Genomic DNA, 18,390 nt, shown 5'->3' with positions numbered 1-18,390 from the left:
TCCCTGCAGGAGCTGGACTAGCAACCTCTTGAACCATCTCTCAAGCACGTCTATGAGCTCATGCTAAACTAAAAGGAGGCTAATCTTAGCATAAATTTGCACTTATCCCATCTTTCGTAAGCATAAAATGAAGGTGGAACACAGAGCACTTGCAGGAAAGCAGTGCAGCAGGGAAGATTAAATGTAGGAGCTGACAGTGGACTTGGCAGTAGCTCTGGCAACCTGCTGCAGCAGGAGGCCTGGCTGAGGTGCCGCAGGTGAAGAGGTACTTTCAGCCAGGCACAGAGGCTGCAGCAGCAACTTCTGACACCCTTCAGTGGCCTGTGGGCCCTCTGGCAACCCTGGCTGCCAATAAAGCCTTGAATACCATATAAGAGGAAATTTTAGGAGGCCATGAATAGCATCTCAAATGGTCTTAGTGACAATTCAAGCTGTTCTGTCTGCTTCTGTGACAATCAGGTCATTTCTAGACAATAATCCTTCCCTCCTGAATAACTCTAGAGCTATAGCACTCTCTGTATATATACACAGTATCTGTCTGCTACAGATGTGCCCTTATACTGGTGCACACCTACACCCTGATTATTCCAGTTTTCACCAAAATCAGCGTATTTTTGGATTCAGTTCTGATGTAAACAGATTGGCCTTGCAAGTCTTAGTTCAGATCTTTTGCTGTCAACTGCAAGTATCTCAAATTCAGAGTAATTCACGTAGTTTATTTCCTATAGATGACACACATCATCTAGGAAACAGGATTAAATGCACATACACAGTGGTGCATTGCAGGCAACTTACTGCTGCAATGATCACTCTTACTTGTCAATACAGGGATTGCTGCTGTGTACAGTTGATGACAGAATTAAGTTCTACTTCAGTAATCTTGGTGTGTATGTTAACACCTCAAAAGCACTTCCAGTATTTACCAGTTTATTTGTATTAGTTAAAAAATTGGCAGCAATTGTACTTCTACGTTACAGAATGATTCTTGGCCTGCTGACAAAACCTACTACAAGTTACTTGGTCGCTACTCATGTTGTCTCTGTTCACCAAACAGGCAGCTCAGAAAACAAGGCACATCAACAGTGTAACTGTATTGCTTGTTGAGCATAAAATGGTTTAAAAGATGGGTGTAGTAGAAGCCAGTTATGGGCCAGAGATCCAATCCCAACTGATCTGACATCCAGAGGTTCCATTTCCTTCACAGTAAAATATGGTAGTCACAGCTGGGCTTTCTAAAAGGGAAATTTGATGTGGCTCAGGTGGTCTGCAGGAATAATTCAGAGCAGAAGCCAGAGTAACCACTTCTGGAGAGAGGCAAGAAGGAAAGCAGATTCCTCCTTGCTCCCTCTTTTAAATGGCACTGGTGTGGTTTCATAGTGCAGCAGTTTCTCCCATAGCGGAGAAGGAGAATACAGAATTTAGCATTGCAAATAGGAATATGCAGTGTACAAGACTTTCAAAGATAGCATATGCTACAAAACCCCTATGGCTGAGACAATTAAGACCCAAGACTGTTCCAAACAGCTCCAGCTTTAAGATTTTTAATTATTAAAATCAGGTACTTGAATCAGAGGTCACTAAACCTAAGCTTCTGTATTCTGCTTCAGCCACAATTAGGAAGCAGGTTTGTAGAGGAAGTATGATTTATATGCTCAGTGTTAACTAGCTTGGAACACAGAAGTATAAAAACTATTATAGATTAAGTAGTTGATGCTTTAGCACTCCTCCTTCCAGTCACTTCTTGCACTGTATTCTCAGTAATATCTTGTTTTGACTTTAAAGAAAAAAAAAAAGATCAGGGTATAGTTCCGTTTACATGACTCATCAGGTGTTCTTCTGGGAGCTGGAAAGAAAGATAGATTTAATTACCATTATATAGTACTGCAGGCAACTTTCAGGATGAATTATAATCAAATGTCATTTGGAAACATATGGAATAATATGAGACCGGCTTAACTCCATTATCTCAAGATGAGAAATAAAGCCCAAATATTGAAAACCTTGAAGAAGGCACCCACCTTCAGTTACTAACTCCTTTCAAAAGAGCCCGTTTACTGTTCCTGACACTGGGTCTAAGTCTATATCATAGAAACAGGGTCTTGTAGGAAGTCCAGGCATAGTGCTCATCTGTACAACAGAAGATAAAATGTTAAAATGGAAGCAGAATAGTTTCATAGAGAAGATACAATACTAAAGACTATGATGGCAGCTCCTTGCACATATACAGCTAGTTGGATGATGGTCATGTACCATTTTGAAGCATACTGTGAGAGTCAGGAACTTCTGGCTCAGTACACAGATCTGGAGGTTTGGATTTTTATGAGGGTTTAGTTTGGCTTCTGCCACTGCCAGTGACCAATCCCAAGATTTGGCAAAGTACTCAGACATCTAGCTGACCAGTTAACTGTTAGAGGAGTATTCAAGGACTGCTGTGGTGAGCGAGTAATTACCTGTGGCAGTTTCTGGTTATTAAAATGAGGATACATATTTTAATACAACTTTGCTGACTGTAAAGTCTCAGCTGATTACAATTCTTTAAGGATCTAGAACTAGAAGTGTTAAATAATTACATAATTAGGAATAATTATTATTGTGAAGAGAGTTTAAATAGTTTGTGGTTTTCAACTGGGATAAAGCTTAAACAGAGACAGAAAGGTCAGTTCTGACCGGAACATTTCTGAGGCATTCGAGTCAGCAAGGCTGTGCAGTGGCAGAACTGAAGCTAGCAAAACAGCTGCCAGCACTACGCCTGCCTCAGGCCAGTCCCCTCCAGTTGTCCCATTACCAAGTACCGAGTTTCAAAGCCACAGAATGCAAGACCAGCAGGGACTACACTTGGCCTGATTTACTAATGCAGCTGACAGGATTTTCCCTTCCCTAACTCAGCATTTAGTCCAGCAGCACATGTAGGCTAAACATGGATGCTCTATGAAGGTGGGCAATTTGTGACCTTGCTTGGTAGTTTGTGTCAGTGACCATTAACTGCTTTAACAAAAAATTCAAGGTCCCATTTTCTATCTGTATCCTCAGTTTCACAATCAGTACTGTTATGCCTATCTCTAAAAATCTTGTTGCCATCCTGGTGTTTTCTCCCTGAGCAAGTATTTTGCACACTTATCAAATTACCTCCCAATCTTCCTTTGATAATAACCTAAGCAGCAAGGAGGCACAGCTGTATTGCTTAAGCATTTTCTGCAGTATTCAAGACCATTAGGTGAGCTTTTGGAGTCCCATCGATTTTCCTAAGCCATTTACAAGCGCTAACATTAGTCCCATATGGGCTATACCATTGCAGGTCTTGTGGTTTATGCGGAGGCAAAAATCACTTCAAGACCACTCTTTGTAATGAATTCTAGGACTGTATTAGCTTTTTGTCAGAGCTGCTGCTTTCTCTGATAGAGAATAGGGGAGTTACAGAGAAGACCCCCATTCCTTGTATTTGTGTTTAGTTGTATGAATATTTTGCTCTCAAGAGCCAAGATATTAAGGGATTTAAAGTGCCTGGAGAGGTTTTCCTGTTCTCACCATAGTCACCATCGGTCTCTGGTCATGAAGAGCAAGAAACAATTTATTTACCTAACACTGAAGAGCTTTGCAGATCTCCACTTACAGATTCAGAGGGCCACAGCAAGAGCTGAGACAGTGCCATTCAATAGAGAATGAGCTGCCATATTGCTGAAGTTGGGCCTGACTTTATTCTTTCTTGCACTGGCTATTCTGAAAGGAAAATAGGGGGCCTATAGGGATGCTGGGGAGGGACTCATCATTAGGGACTGTAGTGACAGGACAAGGGGTAACAGGTTAAAACTTAAACAGGGGAAGTTTAGATTGGATATAAGGAGGAAATTCTTTCCTGTTAGGGTGGTGAGGCACTGGAATGGGTTGCCCAGGGTGGTTGTGAATGCTCCATCCCTGGCAGTGTTCAAGACCAGGTTGGACGAAGCCTTGGGTGACGTGGTTTAGTGTGAGGTGTCCCTGCCCATGGCAGGAGGGTTGGAACTAGATGATCTTAAGGTCCTTTCCAACCCTAACTATTCTATGATTCTATGAATAGTCAATTTTCCTCCTTCCCTATCCATAGGGCACAGCCATAGTAACTAACCTGCTACTTAAAAGCAGTCTGCTTAAACCCTGAATTCTCATGTAGTACAGGATAATTTTCCATCCAAGCTACTAATTTGCTGTACAAGTACCTACAATGCTTAATCCACTCAGTTATTTTCAAAGCTGAAATAAATGAACTTTTCCTCCATTATTCTCCTTGCTTTCAATACCCCATGTGATGTAAAAGAACACAGGGCAATTCACACTATTTACTTACCTGAAAAAATTAGACCATGTGGATATCCCCTTACAAGAATTCAAATAAACCCAATGCCAGCTAAGCACCTATTATTTATTGCACCCATGAAACTCCCCCCAAAAAAGCTATTTAGAAACTAAAAAAATCAGAGCTGAATAAGTAATTTGCTTTTAATTCATCATCAGCATCAGAAAAGAAACCCAGACTCTGAGTCCAATGATTTATTTCACTTTAAAACTAGATAATATTTTAAATTATATTTCTTTTTAAACCTCAAAGTATTTCATTAAACTACAACAGCTTCAACTTTGAGCCAGAAAGGGAAAAACCCAAAACTCAGAAGCTGAGAGAAAAAAAATAAATGTGATATACCTTTGTGATTATCTTCGGATCACAAGAATATGCATGCATTCACCAGTGATTAATTTAACCTCAAATTCCTCATAAAAGCTTCTGCACCGAGCTACACATTTGCTGCATTTTCAGCTCAGAGTTCAGTGGGTGCTGCCAGAAATTTATTCTGAGGCTAAAACACCTCCTGCTGAATGGGTTTAAAATAGTGGTCTGATTCAAAATGCCCTGAATTTTTTCTCAAAAGGAAATCCCTTCCCTGGCTTTAGAAACACCACAGAAATGTTATCTTCGTGACCCTAACTGGAAGACAGATGAGCCAAAGTTGAATCAGGTCGTGGTTATTTTATCTATGTTGGATAATCTGGAAACCCTTACCTAGCTAATTTTTTTTTTTTTTTTTTTTTTTTAGAATTAAGAAGAAAAAGATATCCAATATTTGGCTCTGGCATTTGAATGAAAAATGGATCCAACTTTGAAATCAGCAAATTCCATAATCAGAGCCATACACCCTTAACGCTTTTGAAAACTTATAAAAAAAAACATGCTGACATGAAGACTTCAGAAAAAGGTTGAGGCCCCAAAATAAGGAAAAGACAAAGCTGCTTGCTCCAACTGCTCCATCCCCTAAAATAACCAAACAACACTCAACATTTACCCAGAGGAGATTCCCCAGATAAGATTTCCCGTGGATCCTTTAATACTAAAATTCTTGCTTTGGATGCAAACCTAAACATTAGTTCATTTTGCAGGTAACTTCTATTTCTGCCCGTCAATTAATATCAAAGCTGTGCCAAGGATCCCGTTTCCATTGTGGCTACTCTCCTCTCAGCTGACATTGTACCAATCACATCAAAGACCAGAAAAAAAAAACTCAAGGGCACAGTGAAATGAATTGCTGGAACTGATGCAGGCTGAATAGCAAACAGATGGTCGACAAAACCATGATAACCAAATGGGAGGGGAGACTGATAAATGATTAACAGTACAGGTCAGCTCCACTTTGAAGGTGTCACGTCAGAAGTTGTTTGCTTTGTAAGCTTTGGAGTTGTTGTCTTGTTCTACCCTGATCTGTAAGTGTACACAGACTTCACCTGCAATATAGCAAAGTGCTTGCATCAGGAATGCAAAGTCACAACAGCAAGTAGCTGGGCAAGGGTTTCTCCCATCCCCTCTACCAGAATGTAGTTCCCAGATTTCATTAGCTACAGAGCTCACCCCTTCCTCAAAATCCAGGAAGACAGAGATATAGGACCCGAGGAGTATCCTGGGGGCTTGCTAAGTATTCAGATAGTCAGACAGTCTATTTTAGCTTCCCTCTTCCCCTGAAAAAAACCTGTTCAGGGTATCTAATACACCGGACTGTTGAAACACCAATTGCAACTGACATGGATTCTCCTAATCTAAGATACGTAAAAGTAGCTGCTTATTGGAATGCACATAAAGTTTTTTTCCTCGCCCCACAGCTGAAGGCTTCATGCAATCACATACCGTTCCTACGAGTGGATACAGGAACCCAGCACCAACACTGGCCCGAATGTCTCGGATTGGCAGAATAAAACCTGTAGGTGCTCCTTTTTGTTCAGGGTCGTGAGACAATGATAAGTGAGTTTTAGCCATGCAGATTGGCAGGTTTCCAAATCCCTGGAAAAGGCAACAAAAAGAAAGAGAAAGTGGAGAGAAATTTAAGTGAAAACCTTGTTAAGTATTCCTGCACACAAATGTAACTGCTCTATTCTGCCATTCTCTGCAGTCGTCCAACATTTTACCAGCACGTTTTACTCCCCAACTGCTTCATCCGCAGCCTGTCAGACCCATTGACTAGTCTGCATCCCCATTTCTTCTCCCCCCAACTCTCCCCCTGCTCTCCACTAAGTATTAAAGAAAGAATCACCATGCCCCTCCAAACATCCAACTGAGCAAAAAACTTCTGATATGGAAGTGTTAGATATACAACTTTGATAGCCAACTTACTTACTCTCCTCCCAAAATCTTAATTTAAACAGCTTGGAACTAAAGTTCGTGTTCAGATGAAGTCAGTTAATTAGAAATGTTTGATCAATATAATTGAAGTTTAGAAGGAAATGGCGATTACAGGCCTATGGGATTTTGACAGACTTTTAAAGGGATACACAAGAAACACAACAGAGAAAAACCATGTATGCCAGTAGTAAACAAACTGCAAAAGCAAAATTGTTCAAGCACATTGTAAACAAAGAATGGCTAGTTCTCACATTGCTCTTCTCTTCAAAGCCCTTTTATAGACTTTCATTAATGCAGAAGCAGATGAATTCACAAGAATGTCATGGTAGGGAGGAGTAAAAGCAACACAACAACCAAAAAGCACTGAATTCAACAACTAGCTGCCAGGTTCAAAACTTATAAAAGTAGACTTTTTTCCACAAATAGTATTGTATGACTGGAACAATTTCCCCAAAATTGTGACTACCAAAAATCCACATGGGTTTAAAAATTAATTAGACAATTTAGTGGAACAAGAGGGGAAAAAAAATAAAAAAAAACCCCAGAGACTATTTAGCATCAGTGTGACTACTTGTAATTCCCCAATTCCCAAATTGCTGAAATAGAGGAGAATACAGTAGAGAAAGATCACTGAATCTTCCATCCCTCCTCTCCCCATACACTATCACAGATGTGCTACTAGGCCAGATGAGTTCTGTCTTCTCTGCTAGAAATCAGGGCCAGTTTCTCCCTCCACATACCACCCCCTCATCCTCCTCTGCCATGGCAGCATATAGTGAACCCCAGGCAAAGAGATTATTTGAGCGATGATTTCCTTCACACACAGTTTGAACACCACTGTTCAATATGAGTGTTTTAAATGAAAAGCACCACTGATACCATGTGATGTGGAAAACTCACTTGCTTAGTGTACAAGGCAACTTTCTCCTGTGCTTCTGGAAGTAGCTCAATGTCCCTTGCCCCGTAGATCTGCTGTGCAATAATTCTGATCTTATCTATAACAGGGAGCTGGGGGGGGGGGGGGGAAACATCAAGAAAAAAGACAAGTTAGTGGGGCCAAACTACAAAGAGCTGTAACATCACAGCAGCTTCATATTATTGTGCAATGCTCATCTGCAGATGGGAATAGCTCTTCTATTTGCTGTAGACCAAAGCCATACAATTTGAGGGTTTTCAAAAGACACTTCATTTATCTTGTTGCACTCATTTCTCTTGGTAAGAGGGCAAAATGAGTTTATTACAGTAAGAAAAAAAAAAAAAAGATACACAACAGTATCTCTTATGTGCTGTGCTTATGTGTTAACTACTGCCACCACAAAAGAGGCATCCTTATTTTCTCCCAAGTCTAAGCCAAAAAGCAGATGAAAATAATCTGAAGGAATACATGTCAATGGTCAAATAAAAGCACAAATAAAACAGGCTAAAGAAGAAAAACTGAAAGCATCTGTTGAGAAGCTAAAATAAATATAATGACATAGCTGTATACCTCATCAGGTTCTTGAATAGGTGCTTGCTATTCAGGAATTCAGGCTATAACCTAGGAACTAGGACTTCATTACCTCCATGTCATCTGACACATTTGCTTAATAACTTTATAAACACATTCATTAAAAAAACTACCCCCACACACTCTTCCACCTTGACCTGCAGTGTGACTCTGTAAGCCTTACTTGCAGAGAAAGGAGAACCCCCCCCCCCCCCCCCAAAAAAAAAAAAAAAAAAAACGTTAAAACTGGAAAAATTCTGTTCCATAGGCCGGTATATAGATTTCTACCCTCAGCAACAAGCACACCTAGGTGCTCTGCAGTAAGGTAACAGGTTTGGTCAGGCTTGCTCCAGTCCATGCTCTGATAGAAATGCACACCTTGAGTTCAAGAACTAAACTTCCCCTTATCCTGAAACAGGGATGCCACAGTAGAAACCTATGTGTCATCTCCAGCAGAGTCACAGCAGCATCTTTCAATGCAAAAGTAAACAATATTTCATTGAGCAGTCAAAACAACATGAACTGAATAATTAGGTCTTTGAGATTAGTGGAATAAATGTTATGTTCTAAACCAAAATTTCTTCTCAGTTTCTCAGAGCAGCCTTTCAGGCAGTCCTTAGCACCTTAAGCTAGTGAAACCACCTTATAAACAAGGTACCTCTGTAATATTGCCAGTTCATACCTTCACATCATAGAGGAACCTGAAGTTGCTGGGTGTCTGCGATGCTCTCTGAACAGCTTGGGCCAGTGTAACTGCTCCTTTACCTCCCTCTGCCCAATGAGTGCACACCACAGCATCAAATGCTCCCGCTTCCTTTGCCTGTTGCACTACAAGGGCCATTTCAGCCTTTGTATCTGTTCTGTAAGGAGAAATGTTTGTACATTTGTATCAGAATGCACACACAGTATATTAACTGTTCAATCTAATAATTTTCACTCTTGACAAGACCCAAAAAATGTCCAAAGAAATCACACCATCCAGCCATTGGGAAGCTGCTGAACGACTATCCACCACAGCCTTCACCTTGGTGAAGACAACTACACCACAGAGTAACTGACAGTAATAGAACCCTGGAAGTACATGCCAGAAACCCATGACTCCTGACAGAGAAGTGTTCCAGACTTTCTGCATTTCTGTTCTGTGGATCAGTAATGTAACTTCTGTTCTCACAAGTGAACTCAGGAAGGCATTAGTATTGCTGATTTAGAGATGACAACCTCATGAAGTTTAACCATGACAAGCGCATGGTCCTACACCTGGGTCGGAGCAATCCCAGGCACAGCTACAGGTTGGGCAGAGAAGAGATTCAGAGCAGCCCTGCAGAGAAGGACTTGGGGGTGTTGGTCAATGAGAAACTTAACACGAGCCGGCTCCAGTGTGCACTCTCAGCCCAGAAAGCCAACTGCATCAAAAGGAGCATGACCAGCAGGTCGAAGGAGGTGATCCTGCCCCTCTACTCTGCTCTTGTGATACCTCACTTGGAGTATTGTGTGCAGTTCTGGTGTCCTCAACATAAAAAGGACATGGAACTGTCCACATCGTCACAGGCATCTTTTGTACACAGTAATATGGCCAGTTGGGGCATAAGTAGTGGCAGATACTAGCTGTAAAATCCTAAGCTAATTTTAATTAAGGGATGCATTTAAAATGGCTAAGCAGAGCTCCCCTATTTATTCAACATCTTCCAACAACGTAAAATGCTGCAAACAATATATGAAAAGTACTGAAAACAAGAGATTGCTAAATATAGCAGATAAAATGTCAAAATTTTACACCAATGCAACACATCTCAGCTCGCTTACCTGAAAGCATTGACAGCCACTACTACTGGCACACCAAACATCCGTGCATTTTGGATTTGCTTGTTTAGGTTACTACATCCTTTCGCCAACAGTTGAAGATTCTGTAGAAAAGACAGCAAGCAAAAAGCATGTTTTTTATTGGGGCACTGAAACTTTTGTTTCAAATCCACTATGTCCACAGCTAATGATAAAAATGTCAAAATGGGAATGACAATAGAAAGACCAATCCCCAGTGGTGCTTTCTGAACAGTCCAGATCAATGCATGCTCTTGAATGGAAGATAGGAAAAGAAATGAATACTTCTAATGATCAGTGGCTCCAGCTGCCAAGCCAAGGTAAGAGAAATCCCTTTTTATCATTTTTTTGTTATTCTTAGTAAGTTAATACCCGTGCTCATTAACTCCCCACAGTAAAGCCTCATTTTCCTCTTTGACACATTCCTCTTTATGTATTAAATATCATTAGCAGTGAATTTCATGACACTTGTTTGAAGTCTGTGGCGCCAGCTTTCGGCTTACACATATTTACATTTTGCAGCATCAGTGACTACTCATGGAGATGCGGACATTTCATCGCTTCCTATGCAACAAATAATCCATACAGAAGCTCCATAAGTGAAAAAGCTACAACAGTGTAAAGAGAGCCAGACCATTTATCCAAATTTACACAACCATTCAAAGAACAGGGATAGAAGCCGAGACTTTAACTCGCTTTTCTCTCTGGTACTGCTAAGAGAGTAATTAGAAAGGCACTCTGAATATTCTCAGAGACAGTATTTCAGCCAAGCAATTACTCCATACTGAGAGGGTTAGGGGACACAGAGTAGATATTACTATGAAAAACTGAGTGCAGAGACAACTGCATGAGCTCAGGAGAAACAAAAAGGCTAGGTCAAGTACAAGAAATGCTTGAAAGAGCAGAGCCAAAGTAACATTATTGAAAAAAGAAGAACATTACAGCTCATATGAGGAAGCATTTCCCTGGCAGCTAAAAAAAGTGACACACTAGCTATCCAGGTGTTCACTGCCTGACAACATTGTGGCATGACCACAGTTAGACGGCCAACTGTCACAACAGCTAAAGAAGGTTACCTCTTCCATGTACTCCTTTGGTAAAGGTACCCCAGCAGTGACCTGGAAAAAAAGATGGAAATCTGTAATATTTTTATCCATAACAGCAATTCATGTTTGATTCTTATTAAACTGCATCAAAATACAACATTCTACTCCAGGCTGATTCCTTTCATAAGAAAAAATACCAAAAAAAAACCAAAAGGAGAGAAAGACTGCAAGATGCACTCACAACTTAAGACTGAGGTAATATCACAAGCGCCCCAACATACAAGCACTTCACTAAGATAATGAAACAAGCAGGTAGGTTCCTGTAACATACTACAACGAAGCAGCTTACAAGCAACAGAGACATAGATTCCTTTTACAACTGCCAATCTCAAGATGATTACAAGCAGATTAAACCATACCAGGCTTTAAGTGACTGGATCAGAACAACAGTAACAGCCCCTCAGGCCTAAAGAAAACCTTGTCTAGTACTTACTGTAGGGCCCCCTCCATGCATTTTGAGAGCTCGGACAGTAGCAACCAACACCACCACATGAGGCCGGAGACCAGAATAGCGGCACTTAATATTAAAGAATTTCTCCATGCCTATGTCTGCACCAAATCCTGCTTCTGTAACTAGAGTAGGAATGAAAAAAAGCCTGTGAGAGCATTCATGTTCTGATCATATCTGTCAAAAGTTTCTTCCAAGACAAAAAACCCCATCATGATAAAAAAGGCATATCCCTCCCTTCAAAACAAACAAAAAACCACACCCTATACACTTACCAACAAAACCATCTTTACCCACAAGCTTCAGTGCTATTTTGTCTGCCAACACTGAAGAATTCCCATGTGCAATATTGGCAAAAGGTCCAGCATGAACAAACACTGGTGTTCCCTAGAAAACGGCGGGTGTGGGAGAGAGAGAGAAAGAGAAGATCAGAGGCTACAATTTATTAGATCAGCAGCATTTCAGGAACTAAGTACTATGGTATCTGAAGGTAAAGAAAAACACTTTTCGAAGACATATCTTAAAGCCTTCTGATCAAACATTTGTTGTCAGTAATAAGGACTGCAGGGCAAACAGGATTATAATAATCTGCACAAGTGGAGATATTAATCCTCTTAGGAAAAGGATGGCTAAGTCCCAGAAACTCTCTGTCATTCTCCTGCATTCACACCATCCAGATTTCCAAAACACTTCCTGGCATTAAAGACAACAGAACAGAGACATGAAAATTTATTGCATTGCCTTGGGGTCATCCGACAATGTCGGACCTAGAAAGAAAGCAGCCTTCTCCCCTAGCCCTGAACCTTAGGTAGGAAATCACAATAAATCCCCTACTGTATGCCAAGTAAGCGCACACTGACTGTGATGAATGAACTAAATCAGTTGCTTCTTGGCTCCAAGAATTCATGTCCAGCAAATCATCTTTCCTCACCTCTAGTGTCTGCATGAGGTTTGGTTTAACAGCATCTTTCATCAAGACAGCCAGAGCACCAGTCACTCCCTAAGGGAAGGAAAAATAAAAGGCAATCAGTACCAAGACAGCTCCTATGCAATGTCAAGGCTCAGCTTTTTTCCTGGTGAGCTTTCAGGACCATACAATCATAGAATAGTTAAGGTTGGAAAGGACCTTAAGATCATCTAGTTCCAACCCCCCTGCCGTGGGCAGGGACACCTTACGCTAAATCATATCACCCAAGGCCTTGTCCAACCTGGTCTCGAACACTGCCAGGGACCAGAACCAGCAGTTGCTTTAGATAACATTAACACTAAATAGGGCAAGGCAGAATAACGACCTTTACATTCTTGTAAGAGGATTAATGATTTCTGTTCAGGGCAGCCTCTCTGTTGTGACCTTGCTTGGCCATTACTTGCTATAGCAAGGTTAGTAAACAGCAGCTATGAGAGAGTAACCCTTAGGTATGCATGTTTATGGTAGCCCATTCAGTAGTACAAAGCAAGGTTGTTAGGTTTTGCAGGCAGACTGGTCTTGGACTTTTTTCCTTCTTCATGTCAGCAGCTAAGCTCAACATATTGGTCTTGAAATGTTGCAAAAAGCTGCTACATCCCACCCTAGTCTCTTGTGCAGAAATAACTTTTAAAGTGAACCTCTATGCTCATGAGAAAGACCAGGCAGCCATCATGAAAGGCAAACACTGGAGCCCATGCTTCCTCTGAGGTGCAGCAATATACCCTGCTGCAATTGTCTCCTGCTAAGTGAAAGCTTGTGAATTCATCCACATTTGCCTTCCAAAGAGAAAATGAGGGTTTGGTCATCCTTGTGACTGACACAGTCCAGTGGGAACCAATCTGGCTGCTACCCAGCGCTTGTAAAAGTAACTAGAATTGCTATCATGGGTACAGAGACAAATGTTCACAGCAGTTATGAAAACCTTGAACCATTTACTTTCCTTTTAATTTCAATGGGATTGCAGCACTCATTATATGTTTTTTTTTAAAGACATTCACTGCTTTGTTTCATTAGTTTCAATCTTGCTACATGAAAGATTATTTAACATTTAGTGGATAAGCTTAAACTTCAGTCATCTCCAGAATAATCAAAACTCCAGAGCATGATTTCCATGGCGACATTTCAGGCCTGTGTCACTCAGCAGCACTTCAATACATCCCAACCAAAAACCTGCAGTCAGTTTTCAATTCCACATTTCTTCCGAGTTTCTTCCTGGTGCGCTTCCTGGTAGCACACTCCTAACACTGGTTATGTCACAGCAGAGGGACCCAGACATCTTATTATGCCAGCGTGGTCTCGGTAATCACCACATTTCTGCCTGCAAGAGGAGCACGTAAGGATGCATTCCTAATGATGCAAACTTATGGCTGCCATCTTTGCAAACATGTAACATTCAAGAGAACCTGCTGAACAGGTCGGACACCATCCTCCATTCTGCAGTTGCAATGGACAAAACTGAATATAATTATTTTTTTTTTTTAAGTAGAAAAAAGAAGTCTTGAGATTCGTCTTCTGTCACCTGGTCTCTACATAAAACTCAGAGCAACTTGCTACCCAAGCACCACCTGCCTCCACTGCAGATGGGCAGCAGGAGAGACTCCTGTTTTCTAGAACAGGGTTTAACTCTGGTAATTAAGGATAAACTGGCAGCATGCTAGCAGCAGGAATTAAAATATCAAAGCTGGCTACAGAACTTTGGCACGTGCCCTCTCTCATTCCCAACAAATGCCTTGCATAAAGACGTTTACAGACAAATGGTTCCCAGCCTTGCCATTTTCCTGCAAGGCCAGAGTCCGGCTACATTGCTAATATACTGTTTCTAGGCTTATCCTGGGAGGAAGTAAAACAAACAAAACAACCAACCCCAAACACACAAGAAAACAAAAACCCCCCAGCAAGATAGCAAGAGCTGGAGAGGCCTTACTGCTGCATCACACCCTGCTGGAAACACTGGTCAGCCTATGTACCCTGTGGATTCTTTTATCTCACTGGAAATGCTCATTCAGAAAACGCAAAACAAACCTCATTAACACCATAACATACAAATTGTTAAGACTTTTATTTTTTGCACAGAAGGCTGTGAAGTATCTACTACACAGGAAGCAGTAAGCACCCAATGTATCTCTATTGACTACCAATATCTGTATCTGTTGACTACTGAACAGTGTCGAGCTTGTTCTGTCTTTAAGCCAATTAGCAGACCATGGTTCAACCTACAGGGCTTGGTTCGCTTTCCATTCTCCAAATAGGGTTGCCATATTCAAAACATTTATTAGAAGTGTCTGGGGCACAGGCTATTCCACTGAAACCATGATGGAGCACCATCTGTGAGAGTGCTTATCCACGTATTCAACAAACATGCCAAGAACTGTACTAAAGTCTTGCATGGGCAGCTGCAACTGCTGCTTGGGTCTGCTTTACATACTGGCAATAGACATCACCAGCGCTACTACATTTAGCATTTCATACAGTGGAAATAAAAGATTTGTGTCCCTCATCAAAGGTTGCCATATGGAGACCTTGCACTTTCTGCAAAGGGTTTAGCTCTTATAGCATTCACAGCCTCCCAGAATGAGATATTTCATAATCTGTAATAAAATTTGCATGAGGCTTTAATCCTGCACAATGTTTTCCTTACTCCAGGGAGCCTGAGAAACAGGATGGCCAGTAGGATACATTTTGAATTCTTCCGATTCGTAAATATGCTTTCTGTCTAGAAGACACCATGTATTTCCCCATTAATTTCTATGGGGTTAACTTCAACTAGACACACAGCACATCACACAGGACCTGCCAGGTCACCTTCACACACACACACACACACACACACCCCTCTATAAGGTGCTAGCCACAATTAAGTAAGAAAATCTTCATTAACTCCATGGGCTAAGACTTCATCTTTGACCTTCTATATGCTAAGGTCTTTTCTGTACTGAATTGTCTATGCTTTTCAATCCAAGGACTTTCAGAGGTAAAAGCATTTAAAAGCTGAATGACTCTCTTACAAGGTCATCTGTTGTAACTGGTTCTCCCTTCTTGTTGGAAGCCACTACCATTCTGCCCAGTCGCTTTTTCATATCGTCCAATCCATCAGAGAGTGCTAGAACTGCCATGATTTCGCTGCTCACTGTGATATCAAACTGAGCCTGCAAGACATCAATACAGAACATGAATTCATCAAGATTCCCTAGCAGCAGCCCTTACCTGCATTAAATTCTTAAAACAAGGCCAATCACCACCACAACAAACAAACAAAAAAATTGTAAAAATAAAGCTACATTACTCTCAGAACACACTTCATTTAATTTGGACAAACTGAATTTTTTTTTCTGCAAAATTAAGTAAAAAACTATTTTATTCCATTGCTATTACATGACTCTCTCCTGGTGCATACATTAGTGATTCATGTAAGAATGCTTAACACTAACAAATTATATTTTTGAAGACTGTACTAACTCATCTATCACTAAACAGTACAATACATGACAAAAAAAAAAGATTCTATAGGAAACAAAGGGTAGAATTCATCTAACACAGACACCGCCATCAAAGCTAACACCCAAGGGACATTTCAAGTCAATAGAAGGATGCTTTTCTGAGCACAATTAATTTGAACTATTAATTTGACAGTTACTTAAAGGATAAGAGGAGCCACAGCCCAAATTGCCTGTTTTTCTCTATTGATTATATAATGAATCTACACAACTAGCTCAGATACTGTAGCTAGTTTTGGCCAGATACATCCCACCCAAAGGGTCTGCAATGGTGAATATTAGCTATTGCCAACCATCATCTTTACAGAAGGCTCCCATGTACCGCTTAGCCACAGTCATCCCAGTTTGGGAAACCAGCATTCAGGAGAGATCAGGGAAGGAGAGAACTAACAATAAAACCAAATATTGCACCGGTAGTAAATTTAAATGCTTGGTTGAAGGGACATTCTTTCCTTCAACAAGATGTTAGTCAAAGATGGAAATACCTGGAGTTATAGAAATTTGGTTTAGGACCACGTTTTTCAAAGTATTTTTTAAAACATATAACAAGAGGAAATAATTACCGTTCGTGAGAAGCCTTTTTCTGTTAGAGACTGTCCAATAGTGATTTTCCTAAGGAACCTGTCATTTGTATCCAATACTGTGAGGAATGCAGAGAGAAAGATGAGAAGTCACGTTGCAAGTCATGTTACATTTATGCCGTATGACAAACACTCAGCTAGATCACTTATGAAGGAAAGACAGCAGTTTGACATACCAGCCTCTCCCACAGAATGACAAATGCTACTCAACCTGATCCTTCCCCTAGACTGAACTGTGAAGTTATGATACCCAAAGTCACACGCAGACCCTGCACCACATCCAGAGGGCATCTATGTCCTTCTGCGTGCACTGACAAATCCAAAGTCTCTTCGAAAAGCAGAGCTGCTAGTATTACTCCAACTGCATTTTCACCATCATTAGTCAATTTGAAACCAGGAAATTATTACAGCCAAAAAGAAACAAAATTATAGCTTTATAAATTGATAAAATGGCCAGATACTACCATTTAGTAAGAATAGCCTTACACAGACCCATTAACTCAAATTACTTTGGAAACACAAACCACCAAATACTGGCTTAAATCTGCTGTTTCTTACTATCTGCTTGAAAAATTTTAAGTATTTTATAAAATATTTCCTATGAGGCAGAACACTTCAGCCCCATCACGAGTTATGAAGCAAATTCTGGAGAATACATTTCACACTATTTTAATAAGAAGGAGGAAAAGCAATACTCTTGGGGTCTAAATCAGAAAGAAATTTCCATATTTGAAATTTCTTCTGCTAATGAAATACTAAATCTGCCAGATCAGAGATTGATCTTACCTTCAAGTATCTTTAAAAACCTTTTAAAACTCTGGCCTTTATTTTCTGTCAGTCCCCAAAAGAGCAAGTGGCAGATGAAACTGAGTTTAATCCCAAAGCAGAACCCTCTCCTTGCTCTCAGAGCTTTTTCAGTCAGATTAAGAAGCTGTTGGCTACAGCTGCCAAACTCAACTCTCTCATTGACTGAATAATCTGGGAACACAAACCCGCACAATTTGTGAAGTCTCAATCTTTGTGAATTCAGAGTGGATTCAAAGTCTGTGTATCAGATCCTTTAGAAATGGGATCCAGATGCAGGCATCTATCCCACCAAACACTAGAAAAGAGAGGCCAGCCCTGCCCTCTTTCCCATTTTCCCAGGAAACACAGTTCCGGCTGCACTTGCAAACCTGTTTCTGACACACATTTTGTTTCTTGATAATTCTTTCATTTAATGGCTCTTGTACCTCTTTGCCATGTTATGGTTCCTGGGTCAATGTCCAATCTCACAAATAAATTTACTTCTTCCTTTGTCAAAGCCATAGGATCAGTTTTGTTAATGCCCAATTTCTATGGGAGGAAAGGACAAATAAAAGAAAAGGTATAACAAAAAGATTCACAGAAATTAACTTTTCACTAGAACAATGAGCCTTCAGCAGCAGCATCTGCATCTTTAGAAATAAGGAGGAGCTGCCTTTTTGGTTCCTTTCTCCTAGACTCCACAACAAGGTAACATGATCCATTAGTGTGTACCTGGAAGCAGTGCTTGCTGCTGGCCAGCTAGTAAAGGGCAAGGCAGACAATAGAGCTCATTAGGGCAGGTTGTTTCCAAGCTTTGTGCAAAGCATCTACAGAAAGAGAGCTCTGCAGCTCTTACATGCCTTGCTCTAATCATTAGTCTCACATGCTCACATCCATTTCTCATTAGTTTGCCTAGGGTCACTGCACACACACAGCCATACGTATTTTAAGACACTGCTTTCAGCATGCTGGTTAAGCAACACAAAGGAGGAATTAAACAATTCAGTCACAAGGCTGTCAGCATCCCAGGAAGCTGATCTTGAACATACTGAGAGGATGGGCAGTTT

General features: G+C 40.7%; 1 protein-coding gene across 1 annotated transcript in view; it reads right to left on the bottom strand.

Moving 5' to 3' along the window:
- Nucleotides 1–914: 914 nt before the first annotated feature.
- MTHFD1 (methylenetetrahydrofolate dehydrogenase, cyclohydrolase and formyltetrahydrofolate synthetase 1) overlaps nucleotides 915–18,390 on the bottom strand; it is a 45,081-nt gene continuing 27,605 nt past the window's right edge. The window contains exons 16-28 of the mRNA XM_057416080.1: nucleotides 17,770–17,872; nucleotides 16,520–16,596; nucleotides 15,468–15,608; nucleotides 12,427–12,495; nucleotides 11,771–11,882; nucleotides 11,481–11,620; nucleotides 11,018–11,059; nucleotides 9,927–10,027; nucleotides 8,806–8,983; nucleotides 7,538–7,645; nucleotides 6,146–6,298; nucleotides 2,019–2,127; nucleotides 915–1,843 (exon numbers count right to left, since the gene is read on the bottom strand). Coding sequence (XP_057272063.1) covers nucleotides 2,038–2,127; nucleotides 6,146–6,298; nucleotides 7,538–7,645; nucleotides 8,806–8,983; nucleotides 9,927–10,027; nucleotides 11,018–11,059; nucleotides 11,481–11,620; nucleotides 11,771–11,882; nucleotides 12,427–12,495; nucleotides 15,468–15,608; nucleotides 16,520–16,596; nucleotides 17,770–17,872 — 1,314 coding nt within the window. The 3' untranslated portion in view covers nucleotides 915–1,843; nucleotides 2,019–2,037. The remainder of the gene's footprint in view (nucleotides 1,844–2,018; nucleotides 2,128–6,145; nucleotides 6,299–7,537; nucleotides 7,646–8,805; nucleotides 8,984–9,926; nucleotides 10,028–11,017; nucleotides 11,060–11,480; nucleotides 11,621–11,770; nucleotides 11,883–12,426; nucleotides 12,496–15,467; nucleotides 15,609–16,519; nucleotides 16,597–17,769; nucleotides 17,873–18,390) is intronic.

The sequence above is a fragment of the Pezoporus wallicus genome, unplaced genomic scaffold (genome assembly GCF_028554395.1).
Source record: "Pezoporus wallicus isolate ANWC-B61680 ecotype Strahan unplaced genomic scaffold, APGP_CSIRO_Pwel_v1 scaffold_2146, whole genome shotgun sequence".
Classification (NCBI taxonomy): domain Eukaryota; kingdom Metazoa; phylum Chordata; class Aves; order Psittaciformes; family Psittacidae; genus Pezoporus; species Pezoporus wallicus.
Note: the sequence above shows the minus strand (reverse complement) of the source record. Positions and strands in the feature narration are given on the sequence as shown.